The sequence below is a fragment of the Simochromis diagramma genome, unplaced genomic scaffold (assembly GCF_900408965.1).
Source record: "Simochromis diagramma unplaced genomic scaffold, fSimDia1.1 OVJJ01000205.1, whole genome shotgun sequence".
Lineage (NCBI taxonomy): Eukaryota > Metazoa > Chordata > Actinopteri > Cichliformes > Cichlidae > Simochromis > Simochromis diagramma.
Window position 1 is genome coordinate 13,483,737 of NW_024386782.1, and position 14,986 is coordinate 13,498,722.

A 14,986-nucleotide genomic window follows, 5' to 3' on the forward strand; every position below is an offset into this window, starting at 1 on the left:
ACCGCCTATACATTTGCCTATATTCTTGTGCATTGACCTGTATAAATTGACACAAAAGCAAATAAATTACACAAACACTTCAAAAGAAAAAGAAACAATTTATTACATTCTTAAAACCACATATAATGTATCCCATTGGACAACAATATACTGTATATCGAGCTGTGTGACTCTTGGACTAGTAATATACCTCTTGTACATTTTGTCATACAGGGAAAGAGAAGGGAGACAAACATTTTTTTGTTTGAAGTTTTCTTTCTTCAATTAAAAAAAAATAGATCACTGACTTTACAAGACGAAAGTGGAGACACGAAAAGAAAAAAAAATGTGGAGAAAAGACAAATAAATGAAAATCACAGCAAAAGAAACATTAAACCCAATAACGAAATTCATCCTGAACTCTAACTTATTTACTTTATTTATTTTTTGTAATCCTATGCATCTTAAATTTAAAGTTACAATATTAGGACAAACGGGAAGGGCTTTGACACTTTGTGAGTAACATTCACAAAAATAACTTACGTCCACAGTGATTATGGTTATGCGTTTCATCTTAGGTGCAAAGGTGTGAGGAGTACAAGGCTAAAAGACGACACTGGTAATAAAGGGACAGGAGATCACAGCTAGCTCCCTGAGCAGCAGGCAGCAGGTCCTCGGACTCTGCTCGACAACCATCGCCCATCGTAAGACATTTATCCCCATCTCTATGCTAAAATAGAACCTTTAGAACGTGTGTTATTTATGTACATCAAAAATGTAAACAGTTATGGGTGACTTTTGTGTGACAGGCTTCTAACAAAAGATAGCTCAACAGATTAAATGAAGTCTTAACTGGCATTGAAGCCCAACTCAGGGGGGCAGCTGGTAGCTCTGTCTGGCCTTAGACAAGTGTCCAATGAGAACGAGGAAAAGTATAAGTGCTTTGTAATAAGACAAGTGTCGGGTTTGGGACTACAGGAGGAGAGAGGAACAGCAAATGTACAAAATAATACAGTTGCACCAACCAGCAAAGAAGGTTAATGATACATATTATGGACCATCGTTATCCCGGCCTTTAACCACCTGAAACACTGTGAGTGAAGACAGTTTAGCTGTGTACTGACTGCTGGTTAGAAACAGGTGGGCAGTCCTGGTCTGTCCGCTTGTGTTATGCAGTTCCTGAAGTCGTCAGTTGCCTTTTTGCATTCTCGTTTCCTTACTGTTTATCCTCTTGTCTTTTTAGGCAGAGGGGAGGGCGGAGGGACGGGACGCCACAGTGCAAACCGAAAGCTGACAGTTCAAATTCAAAACAATGTTTGTTTCGTTAAGTTCGAGAACACCGGCTCCGCTGCTGTGTTGCATCTGCAGCAAATGTCCAACCCGTCGCTTGGGGTGACGGCCGCACCTTTGCCCGGTTGGGGTTGTTGGTTGCCGTGCAAACCTGAGAGTATTGTCAGGAGAGGAAAAATCATCCAGGCAAAAAAAATAAAATAAAAAATTCCAGTCCAAATATCAGTTCTCCTCACATATCCATCCGTTAAAAAAAAAAAAAAAAAAAAAAAATCCTCCTCTCACGTCTTGCTATCCTCTTCTCTCTCCCTCTCATGCCAAACGGAACTCACACATTCTAACTCTCTCCATACACTTATATACTATTATCTATTTACATTCTTATTTAAAATATTTCTTTTATAAATGTGTATATAAATTAAAGATAATTTCATCATGTCCTGTCACTAAGTGGCATTTACAAGGAAGGGGGTGCGTGGGACTGAGGTTTGTCATTGCATTACAAGAGCCTACAAAAAGGCAGCACCAAACACTGTCTAAATAAGTGAGTGAAACTGGTACTTAGCTTTTTGAGTTCAGCCGAAGTTGTGAGTCATGGAGAAAAAACCCCACAAATTTTGACTCATGATCTTGGTCCCTAAGTGATGGTCAGTACAAGGATGCTGTCTGTATGAATACGCGGACGTACCATACTGAGATGCATGAATATCGACTAAGAGCTGCAAGAACAGGGAGACTTGTTACTTGATGCAACTTTATACAAACGCTATTTGTAAAACTCTGTCTCGAAAGTGGCAGGGTTGTACATTCTCTGTTGTTTGTTTCTCGCTTGTGCACTGGTGCTTATTGATTTTTTTTTTAATTTTTTTTTTTTTTTGTGCTTATTGATGAGGTACATTCATAAATGGTTGGGTGATCCGCAGTGGATCACATGCTGAACATGTGTTAGAGCTTGCAGCTGTTACATGCTTAGTGGGCTGCTGTGGTATTATTATCATTATTATTATTACTACTACACCCATATGTGTGTTGTCAATGCTACAATATGCAGAGGACCGTGAGCATGTGTGGTCTGTAGTGTAAGGTGCTTTTGCCTGCTGGGAAATTGGAGGACTACTTTGGGATCATGGGAGACGGAGAATTTAAAGTCCTGGATTGTCTCTTAACTGCTGGTTGTGGATCTTAAAAATCCTTACCCTTCTCTGTCTCTCTCTCTCTTTTTTTTTTTTTTTTTGCTTCCCTACATCTTAATACACTTTCTCTCTCTTTCTCTCTGTCTTTTGCCTAACTGCCTGTCTAGCTGTCGGTGGAGTCCGGCAGAGATATCTCGCTGCCAAACACTTCCCGGTACAGTGGTGGGAAACTGTAGGCTGTCTCTGGGTGGACCAAACGGAAAAACTCCAGTTTATCAATATGGAGGTTACAGATGGACTTCATTATAGGCAGCCTGGACAGCATCTGTGGGGATGAAAAAAATACAAGGGTAAACATGTGAATACGTAACTGTGCGTGTTTAAAAAGGGCAACGTTTGCTTAACCTTACATTGTCCAGTTTCTCGTCAGATGCGCCACTCTTTTGTAGACTGTGCTGCAGAGCCAGATAGACTTTCTCCTGGAGTTTCTGAACCTTCTGCCCTTCTGTCAGCCAGGGTCGGTCTACAGAGATGACATTTAGATATTAGCCACCTACAGTGTAGGTTCTAAAGATGAGATTTTAAACGAAAGCCTTGATAGAGATGTGAGGGCTAGCTGACACCATCCAATCGAATAGAAACATCAAGTGTCAGGATTTCTACACCTTCTCTCCCAGCCCGATACTGTATATATCCCCAGGAAACGATAAATAAGGTAGATTAAAGCTTCATTTATGCAATTATGTCATGAAACTGATCTACGCTTTTGTCATCCGAGCAACCCACAAATGTGATGCTGAAGCTGATACACGGATGCATGAAACCAAATTAAGGTTTTTTACTGCAAGTTAGCTTAATAATCAGTATTGCATTTAGAATAAACATCTAAAGCAAAACTAATACATGAATGTAAGTGTAACCTGTTTTCTGACTATCACTATTATTTTGCAGTCAAATGTGTAGCTCTTTTCAAGCTTGTTTGCTTTTATAAGTGTGTATGAGCGACAAGGAGATGTGCATGAAAGATAATCACCCGGCGTTAGAAGGACAGCAGCGCTAAAGAGAGCCATCTCGTCGTTGGACAGCTGTAGACGGCAGAGTCCTTTCCCCAGGTCAAACACTGCACTGACGAGATCATCACAGCCTGCACACATGCATTGTGTTTGATAAGTTAATTGTCAGAAATAATAATCATAAAGGTAGCACTGCTTAGAGAAACAGGACATGCATAGAGATTGAAGATCTCGATCTCTCTTCCTGATTTGGAAATTTCATAACAGTTAAATGAGCTGCTTTCTTACTCAGATTACTGTGTATCTGATTTCTTAGAAGTATTTAAGAAAAGGGAAAATCCTTCCCCACTGACCAATCTGTCTTTTAAAATGAGACCTGAGCAGCATTCCTTTAAATGAGTTCATCAAACAGCTCATTGCTGTTTTTAAAGCTGATTTTTCTTCTGTTAGAGCGTACCGGTGATACCGCAGAGGCAAAAATTGGAAAATCCATCTGCAGGGTTTCAATTAGCCCTAATTAACGTTAATATCTGTTCTCGTTGTGACGAACTGCTGCTGATAAGAATAAAAGAGAAATAACTATCTTAGAGAAAAAGCATTACAGTGACAGTTATGACTGTTATGTCATTTATAATAATGATTTGTGTTGATCAATGTAGGGTTTAGGTAACAGGTATAGAGGTGTTGGCTGTATTTCTTTCAGTGGGATCACTGGCAGTTTTGAATGCACTAATGGTAGATTTGCATATTGCATTTAGAACAGATGTTTGATTATAAACCTTGCATAAAGAAAAAGAAATGTGATATTTCTGACATTTATTGTATTGTTTTTAATGCTCTGATACTCACCTAGTGCTTTGAAGAACTGAGCTGAAGCAAATTTTCCATTGAAGAAAATGGTGTTGTTGCTGCTGTTGAACGCTTGGCACATACGTATAAGGAGGACCTCCAGGCAGCCTAAAAACGGAGCCACAGATAGAGCAAAAAAGATGGAGACAGAAGAAAGAAGGAGGGGAGGATAGAAAAAGCCCAAGATACTCCAACACGTACAAAACAAACAACAAGATGTAAGCAATTTTGACCCAGATTGAAGGACGGCATATATAAGACATTTTTGAACAGTTTTAAAGTGTTTTAAAAAGTTCAAAACATTTACAGAAATGCATTGTCAGATATATGCAGGTATTCAGGTAACATAAAATTATGTTTTGGGTTTTTTTCCCACCAGGATTGCGCAATTTGATGTGTTCGGTACAGTGTTCAGATCAGGAGCGTATAGTTTATTCAAACAAACGAACGGGTAGTTAAAACAAAAGGCAAAGGTAGAGTTGGAGACAAAAAAAACAAAGCAGAAGGAATCACAGTTAGCAAGTTTCAGCCTTTGTTTACTTATGAAGAACAAACTCAGTGAACAGAGTATTTGCGCTTTCATAGACTGTGCACTAACCTGCTTTCAGCAAAATGATCTGATCGTTCTGACACAGATCCATGAAGCCTGCAATACGTTTGGCAAACTCCACAACGTATTGGATTGCGTTGGTAATGTGGTGTGCACACTGCTGCCACATCCACTCAGCAGACTGAAAAGCAAAGTGTGCAAGAAAGAAGAGATTTAAGTTCTAAAAGTTCATCAATGTCACAATGATAATGTGATGGACAGCATCCTGATGCCTAGCCTCCCATTAAAAAGAAATACGATCATTGATGCCCAAATATTAATATAGATGTAAATAGTTTTGTTTTTCTGTTAAGTATAGGAAAACTTGCATATTACAGTACATCTTATGGACACATGTGTCTTTCTAATTTTCCGACTGACTCATAAAACCACAATATGGATGTTCACGGTTAAGAACATGCCAAGCAATAGTGTGGCTTACTGTGAGTTTTAGATGAGGACTGGGGGTGTATGCCACTGAAGAATAAGCTCCATCATGCTTTGACTATATAACCCATGCTCACTAATAGGATCAGTCTTCTTGGTTTAGGTCTTTTTTTCCTTTTCCTTATGATCTTCAGGAGGGCACGTGCGGATTATTTACCTTGTTCTGAAAAGTACGCATTTCTTCAGGTGTATATTGTACATAGTTGAATCTCTTCATATCTTCGGCGCTGTACTGACACGTTTCCAAGTGCGACTTAACAATACTCTGAGTGATGTGCTCTGTAAGACAAAACAGGTATATACACACACAATCAGTGCTGTTTATTTGCGGTAGCACTGATTTTGCGCTTTGGAAAGACAGCATTGAGCTCAGCAGAGTTACAGTGTAACACTGGTATTGTTTACACATCTACAGACCATGGCCATGTGACCTTGAATTACTAGATGCTTTGCACCACTCTGCTGTTACTGCTGACTGACCCTGACAGGAGTGTTAATGGCTCATTTCCTCACCTTATTTCCACAGCCGTTTGTCATTTTACCACTTCCTGCATTTATTATTCACAAGTGGTTTTTTTGGTTGATTTAAAAGTTCAAAAACCAAAACCCCATTCAATTCCTCACAGTCTGTTGTTGCAACACCTGTAAAGTGAAATGTGTTCACGCTCAAGATCTCCAGAGACCCGAAACACACCCATCCCTTCATCTGTTGCCGTTTTTGGAGAGATGATGTACTATATAGTTTGACTATTATAATTTTTTTGTGTTCTTTATAACACTTGCCAACGTTCTTTGCTTTTAGATTTAGCATGTATGACTCAGATTCCTTTTATTAAATCAACCTTTTGATGAACCGTGTCCTTGTCCTTGAATTGAATATGATTTCTTTTTTTGCTGTTAACTCTTTTTTCATGCAGTATATTATACTTATTGCTCAACCCTTTTGCTTGTTGACAAAGGAATACTTTTAGCATTTCACTGTAAATTCTCAAAGCAAAGCCTGCATATTTTACTTGAAATAATGATCCAGACTGACTCTGCTTTGCTTAACCAGAATCAGTCATAAGCTTCACGAACCATTAAGAGTGACTATGTCAAACGGCTGAAAGAAATATTAACGTTGCATGAAAAGCATGCACTAGGAAAATACGGACTTCTAAATCACTCTTCTCTTTTATTATATCCTGTCAAATAAAGTCCTGTTACACATGAGCCACCGCTATTTGACATTTTGAGGTACTCCTGTACACACGGGTTTATGGGTGAATAACAGGAACTTTTTTTTGTTGTTTATTATATTCAGCACTCACCAAGGTCTGTTATTGAGCAGTCATCAGGCAGCTGGTCCAGCAGTGCATGTGTGTTTCCCAGAAGCGAATGTGTGTGAGAGTGCAGGAGCTGGATGCCATTACTGTCCGCGCCATCCAGTATGGTCTGCTGTGGGGAATTCTGATTGGACATAGACGAGGAAGTGGAAGAAGAAGACGATGAGTTGGAGGTGTTCCCGGCACTGGCTCCTCCGCCTCCGAGCAGCTCCAGGCTGCAGTATTCGCTGGCCTCCTCGGGTGTCAACGGCAGGTCAAACAGGTCAGGCAGCGCGGCGATGTCATCCAGGTCACTGAGGGTGGAGCTAGAGCCGCCACTGCTGTAGGACCTGCTCAAACCCTCTTCGCCATCTTCCCCACCGCTGCCACAGACTCCATCTTCCCTGGGTAAGGACAGAGTGGCAGAGCCCCCGCTTCCAGACCCCACACACTCTTGGGACTTCTGGTGCTTCTGAACCTCAGCGTAGAGGCTGTCGCGCTGCTTCTTTGACATACGGCCGAACTTCACCGCTGCAAAACAGAAATACTTTCATTATAGTAGACAAACAAATACATTTTACATGCTTTATTTATTAAATGTACAGTATGTGATTGACTGTCACGTTTAAGCTAAGATACAGATAAAGATTATTTTATGTTGCTGCACAGTGAAAATGGAGTTCAACTCATTCATTCCACAGAATAAAATAAGTATAATATAAAATAGCAAATATAAAAGCTTAAATAAAGTTCTGCTGAAAAGATAAAAGGATATTGCACTTTCAAAATTTTTTTTAGGTTAATTCAAGAGCTTGTATAAACATTTCTTCCTCAGTCTAATTGTAGGATATCTTACCTCACTTTGAATCCCCTATTTCTATATATGAGCACTGTATTAGCCCAGCCCTGGGTAGCAGACACATAATATTTGTCTTCTTCCTGCAGCCCACAGAACAGGTCTATATGTGACCAACCCTCTTACAACAGCTGATCTTGATCTTTACTGGTGAGGTCTTCAAATTCCTCTGGCATCAGCTTTGAAACCGATGACACCCACACGCCTTACATGTCACTGAATACACACATATCTCTTTACTTCCCTTATTTAAGCAAGTCTCAGATTAACCAAATAGGTTGTGATAACTGTTAAAAGTTTAAAGACTGAGGAAGTTGGTAAGGTGGATAAAGTGCATGGTTTTTGCGTGTATTTTGTTTTTTACCATCTCGGCTCATGCCCAAAGCCAGACATTTCTGTAGGCGGCAGTGCTGGCAGCGGTTACGGTTGGTTCGGTCAATCAGGCAGTTCCTCTGACGGGAACAAGAGTACATGGCATTGTTCTGCTGGCTGCGACGGAAGAAACCCTAAACACACACAAGAAGACAAAATACAGACACTGCGAATGAGATGCAAACGTTCGATAAAACAGCTCGGTTAAAGTGAGATTTGATACCAAGGCGTTACTCTGGGCTCACCTTGCAGCCTTCACAGGTGATGACTCCGTAGTGGATTCCTGAGGACTTGTCCCCGCAGATCTTACAGGGGATGACCTCGATCTGAGCTGCATTGATGAAAAGAAACATGGAGGAGAGGTCAGAAAACTGCTCCTTAATGTGTCTCAAAATTAAGGGGAAAGCCGTGCTTCACATTAGGCTTTCAGACTACATATTCAGTCATACTTTGGCTTTAACATCCAAACACACAACACAAAAACAGGAAGAAAAATATTTAGTAAGACTTACAAAAATAGTTTCATACAAGTCCATATTTGGCAAAGAAATGCTGTTTTGCGCTGGCTTTCCTTTCTCCTAAATAAGGAGTCCAACATCTGTTGTCCACACAGCCCTACAACTGTTCAAAATCTGGAAAAGTTTTAGTTTCACTCCCAAATTCAATCAGCTTAATACAATTAAAGCTAGTCCTACATCTCTGTTCCCTAAGCCAGGCACAAATTTAGCCTTTAGACCGCGCTATCCCGATTTCTCTCCCAAACGCGCCACTTTTACGCCTTCTGATCTCTGAACTTCTTTGTGTTGTAAACTGCTCGGTACACCATATGATTAACTGAAAACAATGCACCTCAGGCCTTTTCATTGGTATTGGTAAGAAATTATTACCGTATTTTGACGTTGACCCAGACCACTCAAAAACACATCTTGTAATTAGTCCACTGAGTGATCGCCACTATGTAGCACTGGCATCGATTATTTGTTTAATGTCAACAACCCCATAAACAAACCGTCCCGCAATTAGCACACAGTGTATATGAGAACTTGCCATAAACTGTGTTTGTCTGCGCCCTGTAAATGGCCCCCATGAGGGAACAGAGTTCACAACCACATATGAAATCACATGACACTTGCACATATGACACATACACAAAAACTCGTTCTCTTTAGGTCGTGGTAGAGACGACAAGCTCTATATCATATGATAGTTACAGCAGAGGTTTTCTGCCTGTACTATCCTAGATTGATTTACAAAATCACCCTTTGTGCCGCGAGGATCACGTATGGAAAAGCACTTAGGGATTGAGAAGGAATTGTTGCACTCTTAGGTACTGGAAAACACAACTTTCCACCTCTTTTTCTAATGACACAGTCGGCTGTCTCTTCTCTAAAACTGTTGACTGAAATACTCCAACTGATCAAGGCAGCTGCAGACATGCAATGGAAAAATATCACCCTCCCTCCCTCCCTTCCTTCTTCTCTTTCTCTCAGGTTCCCCTCCACCCCTCCCTCATCTCACGATTATATAACTCCTGTCTGTGAGCATTCCTAACAACACTCATTCAGCACGCTCACTCTAGCAACACTGACAACCCGCCCTGCTCAGCCTCTCTTTCTCCCACTGGCTGAGCTGCATTAGCAGCTTCTTGGTATTGGCTGAGTCATACGTCACTCGGGCGATGTAGCCTGTCAGCCCATGTGGACGGTCTGTCCTACTGACACACTTTCCCACTGCAGGGGGAGAGGGAGGCGAGCGCGATCCCGGCGCTGCGGAGCAGTTTTAAGGTGGAGCTGAACAATGCTCAGACTTCGCCATAAAACATTTCCCTGAAGGCTTGTGGCCTGCATTAGCAAACTGGCTTGGTTACATAACAGCCAAATTTAACAAGAAAGGCAACGATAGTCGGCCTAGACAAACTGCACATTACCTAATATCCAACACAGGCCTTCACAGTTTTCTCCTACTTCTGTATAGATTAATTAGGGCTTCACCTTGCTTTTATATTAAAGATAAACTACATTTGCTAGAACTGTGACTGCCCTCTCTTCCTGTCCCTGGCTGCTGTCCATGCAAACCATACCATTTCTGAACTTGAATGTCAGTTATTCAGCCCCCACTCCTCTCCCAGGTCTTTGACATTGAGCTTCTGCTTCTATTCCTGTCCTGTGCTGAGAGCCAGAATAACACAGATGCCCAGCCAGCCACCCCTGTTGCTACAACCACACATACATACTTTCATGGGCCTCTTTTCTGAATCTGTGCAGACATCCAAGAAAAACCAGAGACAGAAACAGATGCATCTACTCTGTTCCCCTGTTTTAAAGTCGCTCTGAATAAGGAACAGCCATGCAGTTACACTGATTGGATAGAAAACAAAATCTATACAGAAAATTAAGAGGTATGCCTTAAAAAAGAAGCAGTCGGTGGCAAAATAGATTTTCAAATAGCAGCTATTTTAATTACTGGTTAACTTTCTTCTGATTGGCTGGTTAATGTTTGACGTAAAAACACCAGTAGTGATAGGATGGTGAAAAATGCCCCCTCAAATTGACGCATTTAGATTTTGGACCAACATTGTAAAAGTATTATTTTTAACCATTATTAAAGACTATGAAGCCCATGCATGTATTAGAAGCCATTTTGTCCTAATTTTTGCAGACTTTTGTGCCTTTAGTGATTAAGGGATATTCAGATGTCAGATATTTGGCTAATCTTTACAGAATTATTGCTGTTAGCTAACTACCTGATAAAAATTCAGCTGCTTGAAATGCTGATAGCGACACAGCGACAGTGGCCACACTAAACTGCAAAAAAACCCAAACATGTACCTTTAACCCTGAAAACTAGTCTGAAGTATGTGACCTTTAGCACTCTTCAGACAGCCAGCTCTCCAAAAGGATCAAGGTAGTTCTTCTTCTCGCTAACATAGCTCATATATCCTGTAGCTTTATTACTGGGTGACACATTAACTTAGTAACAAATGATGAGAAATGACGCAAATGGCAAACGCAGAGTATTGTTTGAGTACGGCAGGTGTTTCGTCTCTAGGACTTTGGCGCACCCAAACATTTTGCACAAAATAAACAGGGAACAGGCTCTTTAACGGTTCAGGCAAACACGTTGGCCTCACAGTGTTTATCAGGCAGTTAAATGTGTAACCTTGTTATCTCTAAAGAGGCTAATTCAGTAGGGGTGGGGTATGGAGAGGCAAAGAGAGAAACAGGAAATAAAATCACTGACTTTGAGCTTCCAGCAGTTCACTTCTCTGCATCTAACAAGGAACAAACAGTCAGTAATTCACCCAGGAGCCGCCTGCCTTATGGGTCAAATGGTCAGTATGTCAGTGTGTCAGTAGCTTAATAAAAGAGAAAGCTGAATTTTTACCTTCCACATGTTCCCTGAGACATACGTGCAAGAACACACGCACACATGCCACTTCTTGATGATATAATCATAAAAACTAAATTATAAGGAGGACAATTTGTTTGTGTCGGTTTATTATAAGGGTTAAAATAACAAGTGATACACTAAGATTGATCCTAGTCTTTATAAAAGGCGGCGTGCCTTTAATTCTTTGCTACCTACTCATAATGACTAGCAGAAAATACCTTCAACAAAAGGTGGAGGCCTTGTGCTGGAGCTCTATACTGTACATACTGGAAACACTGAAGTGCTTGTTGTATCATGCTTTCTAATTGGGTGTAGGCTTACAGTGTTTCACAGAGCTGTATAACAACAGTCCACTGTGACTGTTCCTTGTTGCATTGGAACTACATTACATTGGAACCGTCTTAAACAACCTATGTGCTCAATTATATCTCTGATATATATATATATATATATATTTATTAACTCTCTTAGAATAATACAACTTAAAACACAAGAACTTGAGACTGCAGCATGCATTAAATTAACATTTACAATCTGGCCACCCGTGCATTTAGCTTACTTTATTTAAAAAGATGCAAAAACAAGCAAGTGGAGGCCCAAGTTGAGGCCCCACTTGGGAGAGATTAGAACAGAGCTAAGAAAGTCACGGACCTCCTACACTGGCTGTCAGCTTATGACACGAGTCTTGTGATCTTTCACTGTCTGCTAGGTTATAAATAAGTGGAACACATTTTGTAGAAGTGCTGTCTAGTGCAGCAAACGAGAGGAAGTGTCAGAAGCCCAGACATCACAACAGGCCAGAGCCCATCTGCATGCCTAAACATTTGGAATGACTCAACACTCTGAAACCAAAACGATTCAAGATGGGATAAAATAGCAAAAAATGCTGATGTGCTTTTCCAGTGAGGACACGACAGGTTGTGTGACTAAACTACATTTTGAGTGCAGCCAACTAAGAAAGGGCTGTGGATTGTTTACATTTGAATATCCTGCCAGAAAGGGAAACTCCCTCCACCAGATACCCCCCTTCCCTACCTCCCCACCTCTCTATCTTTTAAGTACAAGAGAAAAAAAAAAACGATCTTTCTTCCCCTGCCAAAAAAACCCCCAAACTCCTTGCAGGTAATCTCCTTTCCTGTACATGATAGATAGTAATCCTTGCTCTTGCCAAAACTCCCAAATTGCCAAACATAAACAGATCCAACCATCAGAACACTATCAGCCTCTTTAAAACCGCTGTAATTGGAGGGGGTTGTCTTATATGCTGCCTCTTTCCAACGAGTAAAAAGATTTCATATGAAAGTGATTCGCATTTTTTGCAAATCTGAGGACTAGTTTGATTTCATGTGAAATCGTATCTAACTATCTTTAGTATTTCATTATAAAAGCCCCTTCCCTTTATCACTTGGAGCTGCCCTCTTCCCAGGCCAAGGCCAAGTTCAAGTTCAAATTCAAGTTCAGCCTGTGTCAGGGAGCGACACCGTGAACATCGAGCCTGTAATCGCACATGAAGCCGCACGTCCGGGCGGCACGACGCTTCCCGGAGCCGCTTCCCCTCCTTCCGCTGTGTGTGCTGTATAACGTTGGGTGACATAACTAGGTCAGTGGAACAGCCAGGTCCGTCTCCCTCTGTAGACTCACACAGTCGGCCATGCTGCCACAGCCACCGCATCACAACAATAACACAACTACACAAACTGCTGCTCAGATCCGTGTTGTAACATCAGCTGCAAAAAAAACACACACACACAAAAAAAAAAAAAAACACGAAAACACGCGCATTTGAAGGGCTCTTTTATTTTTCAAATATATGGAAATATTAACAAAATATATGGTTATAAGTTTACAAATTCAAGATTATGCCTTAATTTATTATTATTATGATGTTCGATTGCGTGATTATTGCTAAATGTGGCCTATTTAAGCTTTAGTTTAGCCGATTAGACACCTGATAAGGTCAAATAACATCTCGATTACATAATTCTAGTTTTGGTTAACAACATCCTCCTTCCACGCCCCTCCCTCTCCTCATTGCATAACCCCAACATGGACGCCCTGGCAAAATTTACAGGAGTCTCAGGTGAGATCGCGCTCACACTTCTAAGTTTTCTCATTTACTTATTTATTTATTTAAAAAGGTAGGTTTGTAAGGTCTGTCACTGCACAAGTTACAAAGCACAAATGCGCATGAGTGCATTTAGGACTTGGTCTGATGTTATCATAATAAGCAGATGCATAGAAAAAAAGAAAGAAAGAAAAGTAAACATGTATAACATTTAGCATTTGTCACGAGTGAACGCCATGCCTCCAGCGCTGCGTCCTTTAGCGTTTGGCGTGCAGCTCTGTGCGCCTATAATCCAGTCATGAGGGATTAACGCGAACTGAGAGGAAAACAGGCGCACTCCTAAATCCCTGTGCGCACACATGTGGCTGTTCCAGCCCGTACATAACCACAAAATACAAAGTTCACCCCCAAAAAACACACGCATTTATTGTGACATTTTTTTAAAAAAAGTAAACTTACCTCTCATTTTGGTGTTTTCTTATTTCTGGAAAGAACGACGAAGACTGGACTACATGGGTTTACTGTAAGTGACAGTGGGGAGAGAGGGGAATACGGCGCTGGAGCCAGAGTCAACTGACTCTGTAAATATTAACTTCGTCCCAGCTGCAGGCAGCTTTCGCAAACCACGGCAGGGGAAAGAAAAAAAAGCTATCCGAAACTCTTCTTTTTTATCGCTCGGTAAAGTCCGGGGAAAATAAAAGAGTGTACGAAGTCGCTTTGGTTCGCATCGTAACTGTCTCCGCGCACTGGTGAATAGATTTGGATCAACTTTTTTTTTCCTCCTTCTTCTTGACAGAATAGTCCCACGGTGGAAGAGCGGTGCTCGGACCCCCCCTTTTTGCCTCTGTGACTTCTCCGCCTGCTTTCCTCTCAGTCTACCCTGCTAACCTACTTTCTCCAAGCGTGGACTCTCACATGATCTCACTGCCGACAGCTCCTCTCTCAGCTCTCGCGGGGACGCGCAGTCGGGAGCGCGTTTAAGGTGGCTTGGCGTTTGATTCACTAGTTGTTTCCCCCCCCATCCCGACTCCTGACAGCACACAGTTATAGTGTGAGAAATAAATATTATTACCATCCAGCAGGGAAAAGGAAGGCAATTAAACCTGCAGTCAGTTCTGCTTTAACACACTGTTTCCCCTCATATAAGACATAATTTACTGTAACAGCAGAGGTTGTGACCTATAAATCAATGTAAATTTAATACCTGTCTAATCAGGCTCTTGCTGAAGATGTAAACAAGCGTCATGATGCTATCAAAAGGCTGTTGTTTACCAGAGAGTACTCCCCCCCTACACACACACACCATTTGTTGCATATTTTCCAGATTTGCATTAATGGTGTATGGAAATGTGGCCTCAATGAAATGCAAAAATGAAAGGCTCAAAGTAAATATTTCTCCTGGAAACAAGCTTGACGTTCAAGCTGATAAACTAATAATCAGTTGGGTGCTCATTGAAGAATAAAGTAAGTGACTCCAGCTCCTCAAATATTGGTTTCACGGTTTAAAGCATGAATAAAATCGCGCTATTTCTCCACTGACTCAACTTTTCCTAATTGTACAATGCCTCTTCTATTCAGCCTCTGTGCTTATGTCACCTTTTGCAGTTCTCGTCCCATTCCTGAACATTTATGAGCGACCTTTCTCCTCAAAGAGAGGGGGGGGGGGGGGGGGGGACAGAGGGGTAAGTGGATATAGATT

General features: G+C 41.2%; 1 protein-coding gene across 2 annotated transcripts; it reads right to left on the bottom strand.

Annotated features, from left to right (window-relative positions):
- Positions 1-78: 78 nt before the first annotated feature.
- Positions 79-14,235, bottom strand: LOC120727605 (nuclear receptor ROR-beta-like). Of its 2 annotated transcripts, XM_040021975.1 has the most exons (10): positions 13,747-14,235; positions 8,078-8,163; positions 7,825-7,966; positions 6,611-7,135; positions 5,458-5,579; positions 4,863-4,995; positions 4,265-4,372; positions 3,436-3,546; positions 2,813-2,925; positions 79-2,727 (listed from the first exon to the last, which is right to left on the bottom strand). In XM_040021975.1, exons 1-10 carry the CDS (start codon positions 13,751-13,753, stop codon positions 2,566-2,568), a joined length of 1,509 nt encoding a protein of 502 aa, XP_039877909.1. In that variant the 5' UTR covers positions 13,754-14,235; the 3' UTR covers positions 79-2,565. The 2 variants fall into 2 exon arrangements, with proteins under 2 accessions (XP_039877909.1, XP_039877908.1); XM_040021974.1 differs by lacking the exon at positions 13,747-14,235 and having other exon boundaries at positions 8,078-9,256.
- Between the last annotated feature and the right edge of the window lie 751 nt (positions 14,236-14,986).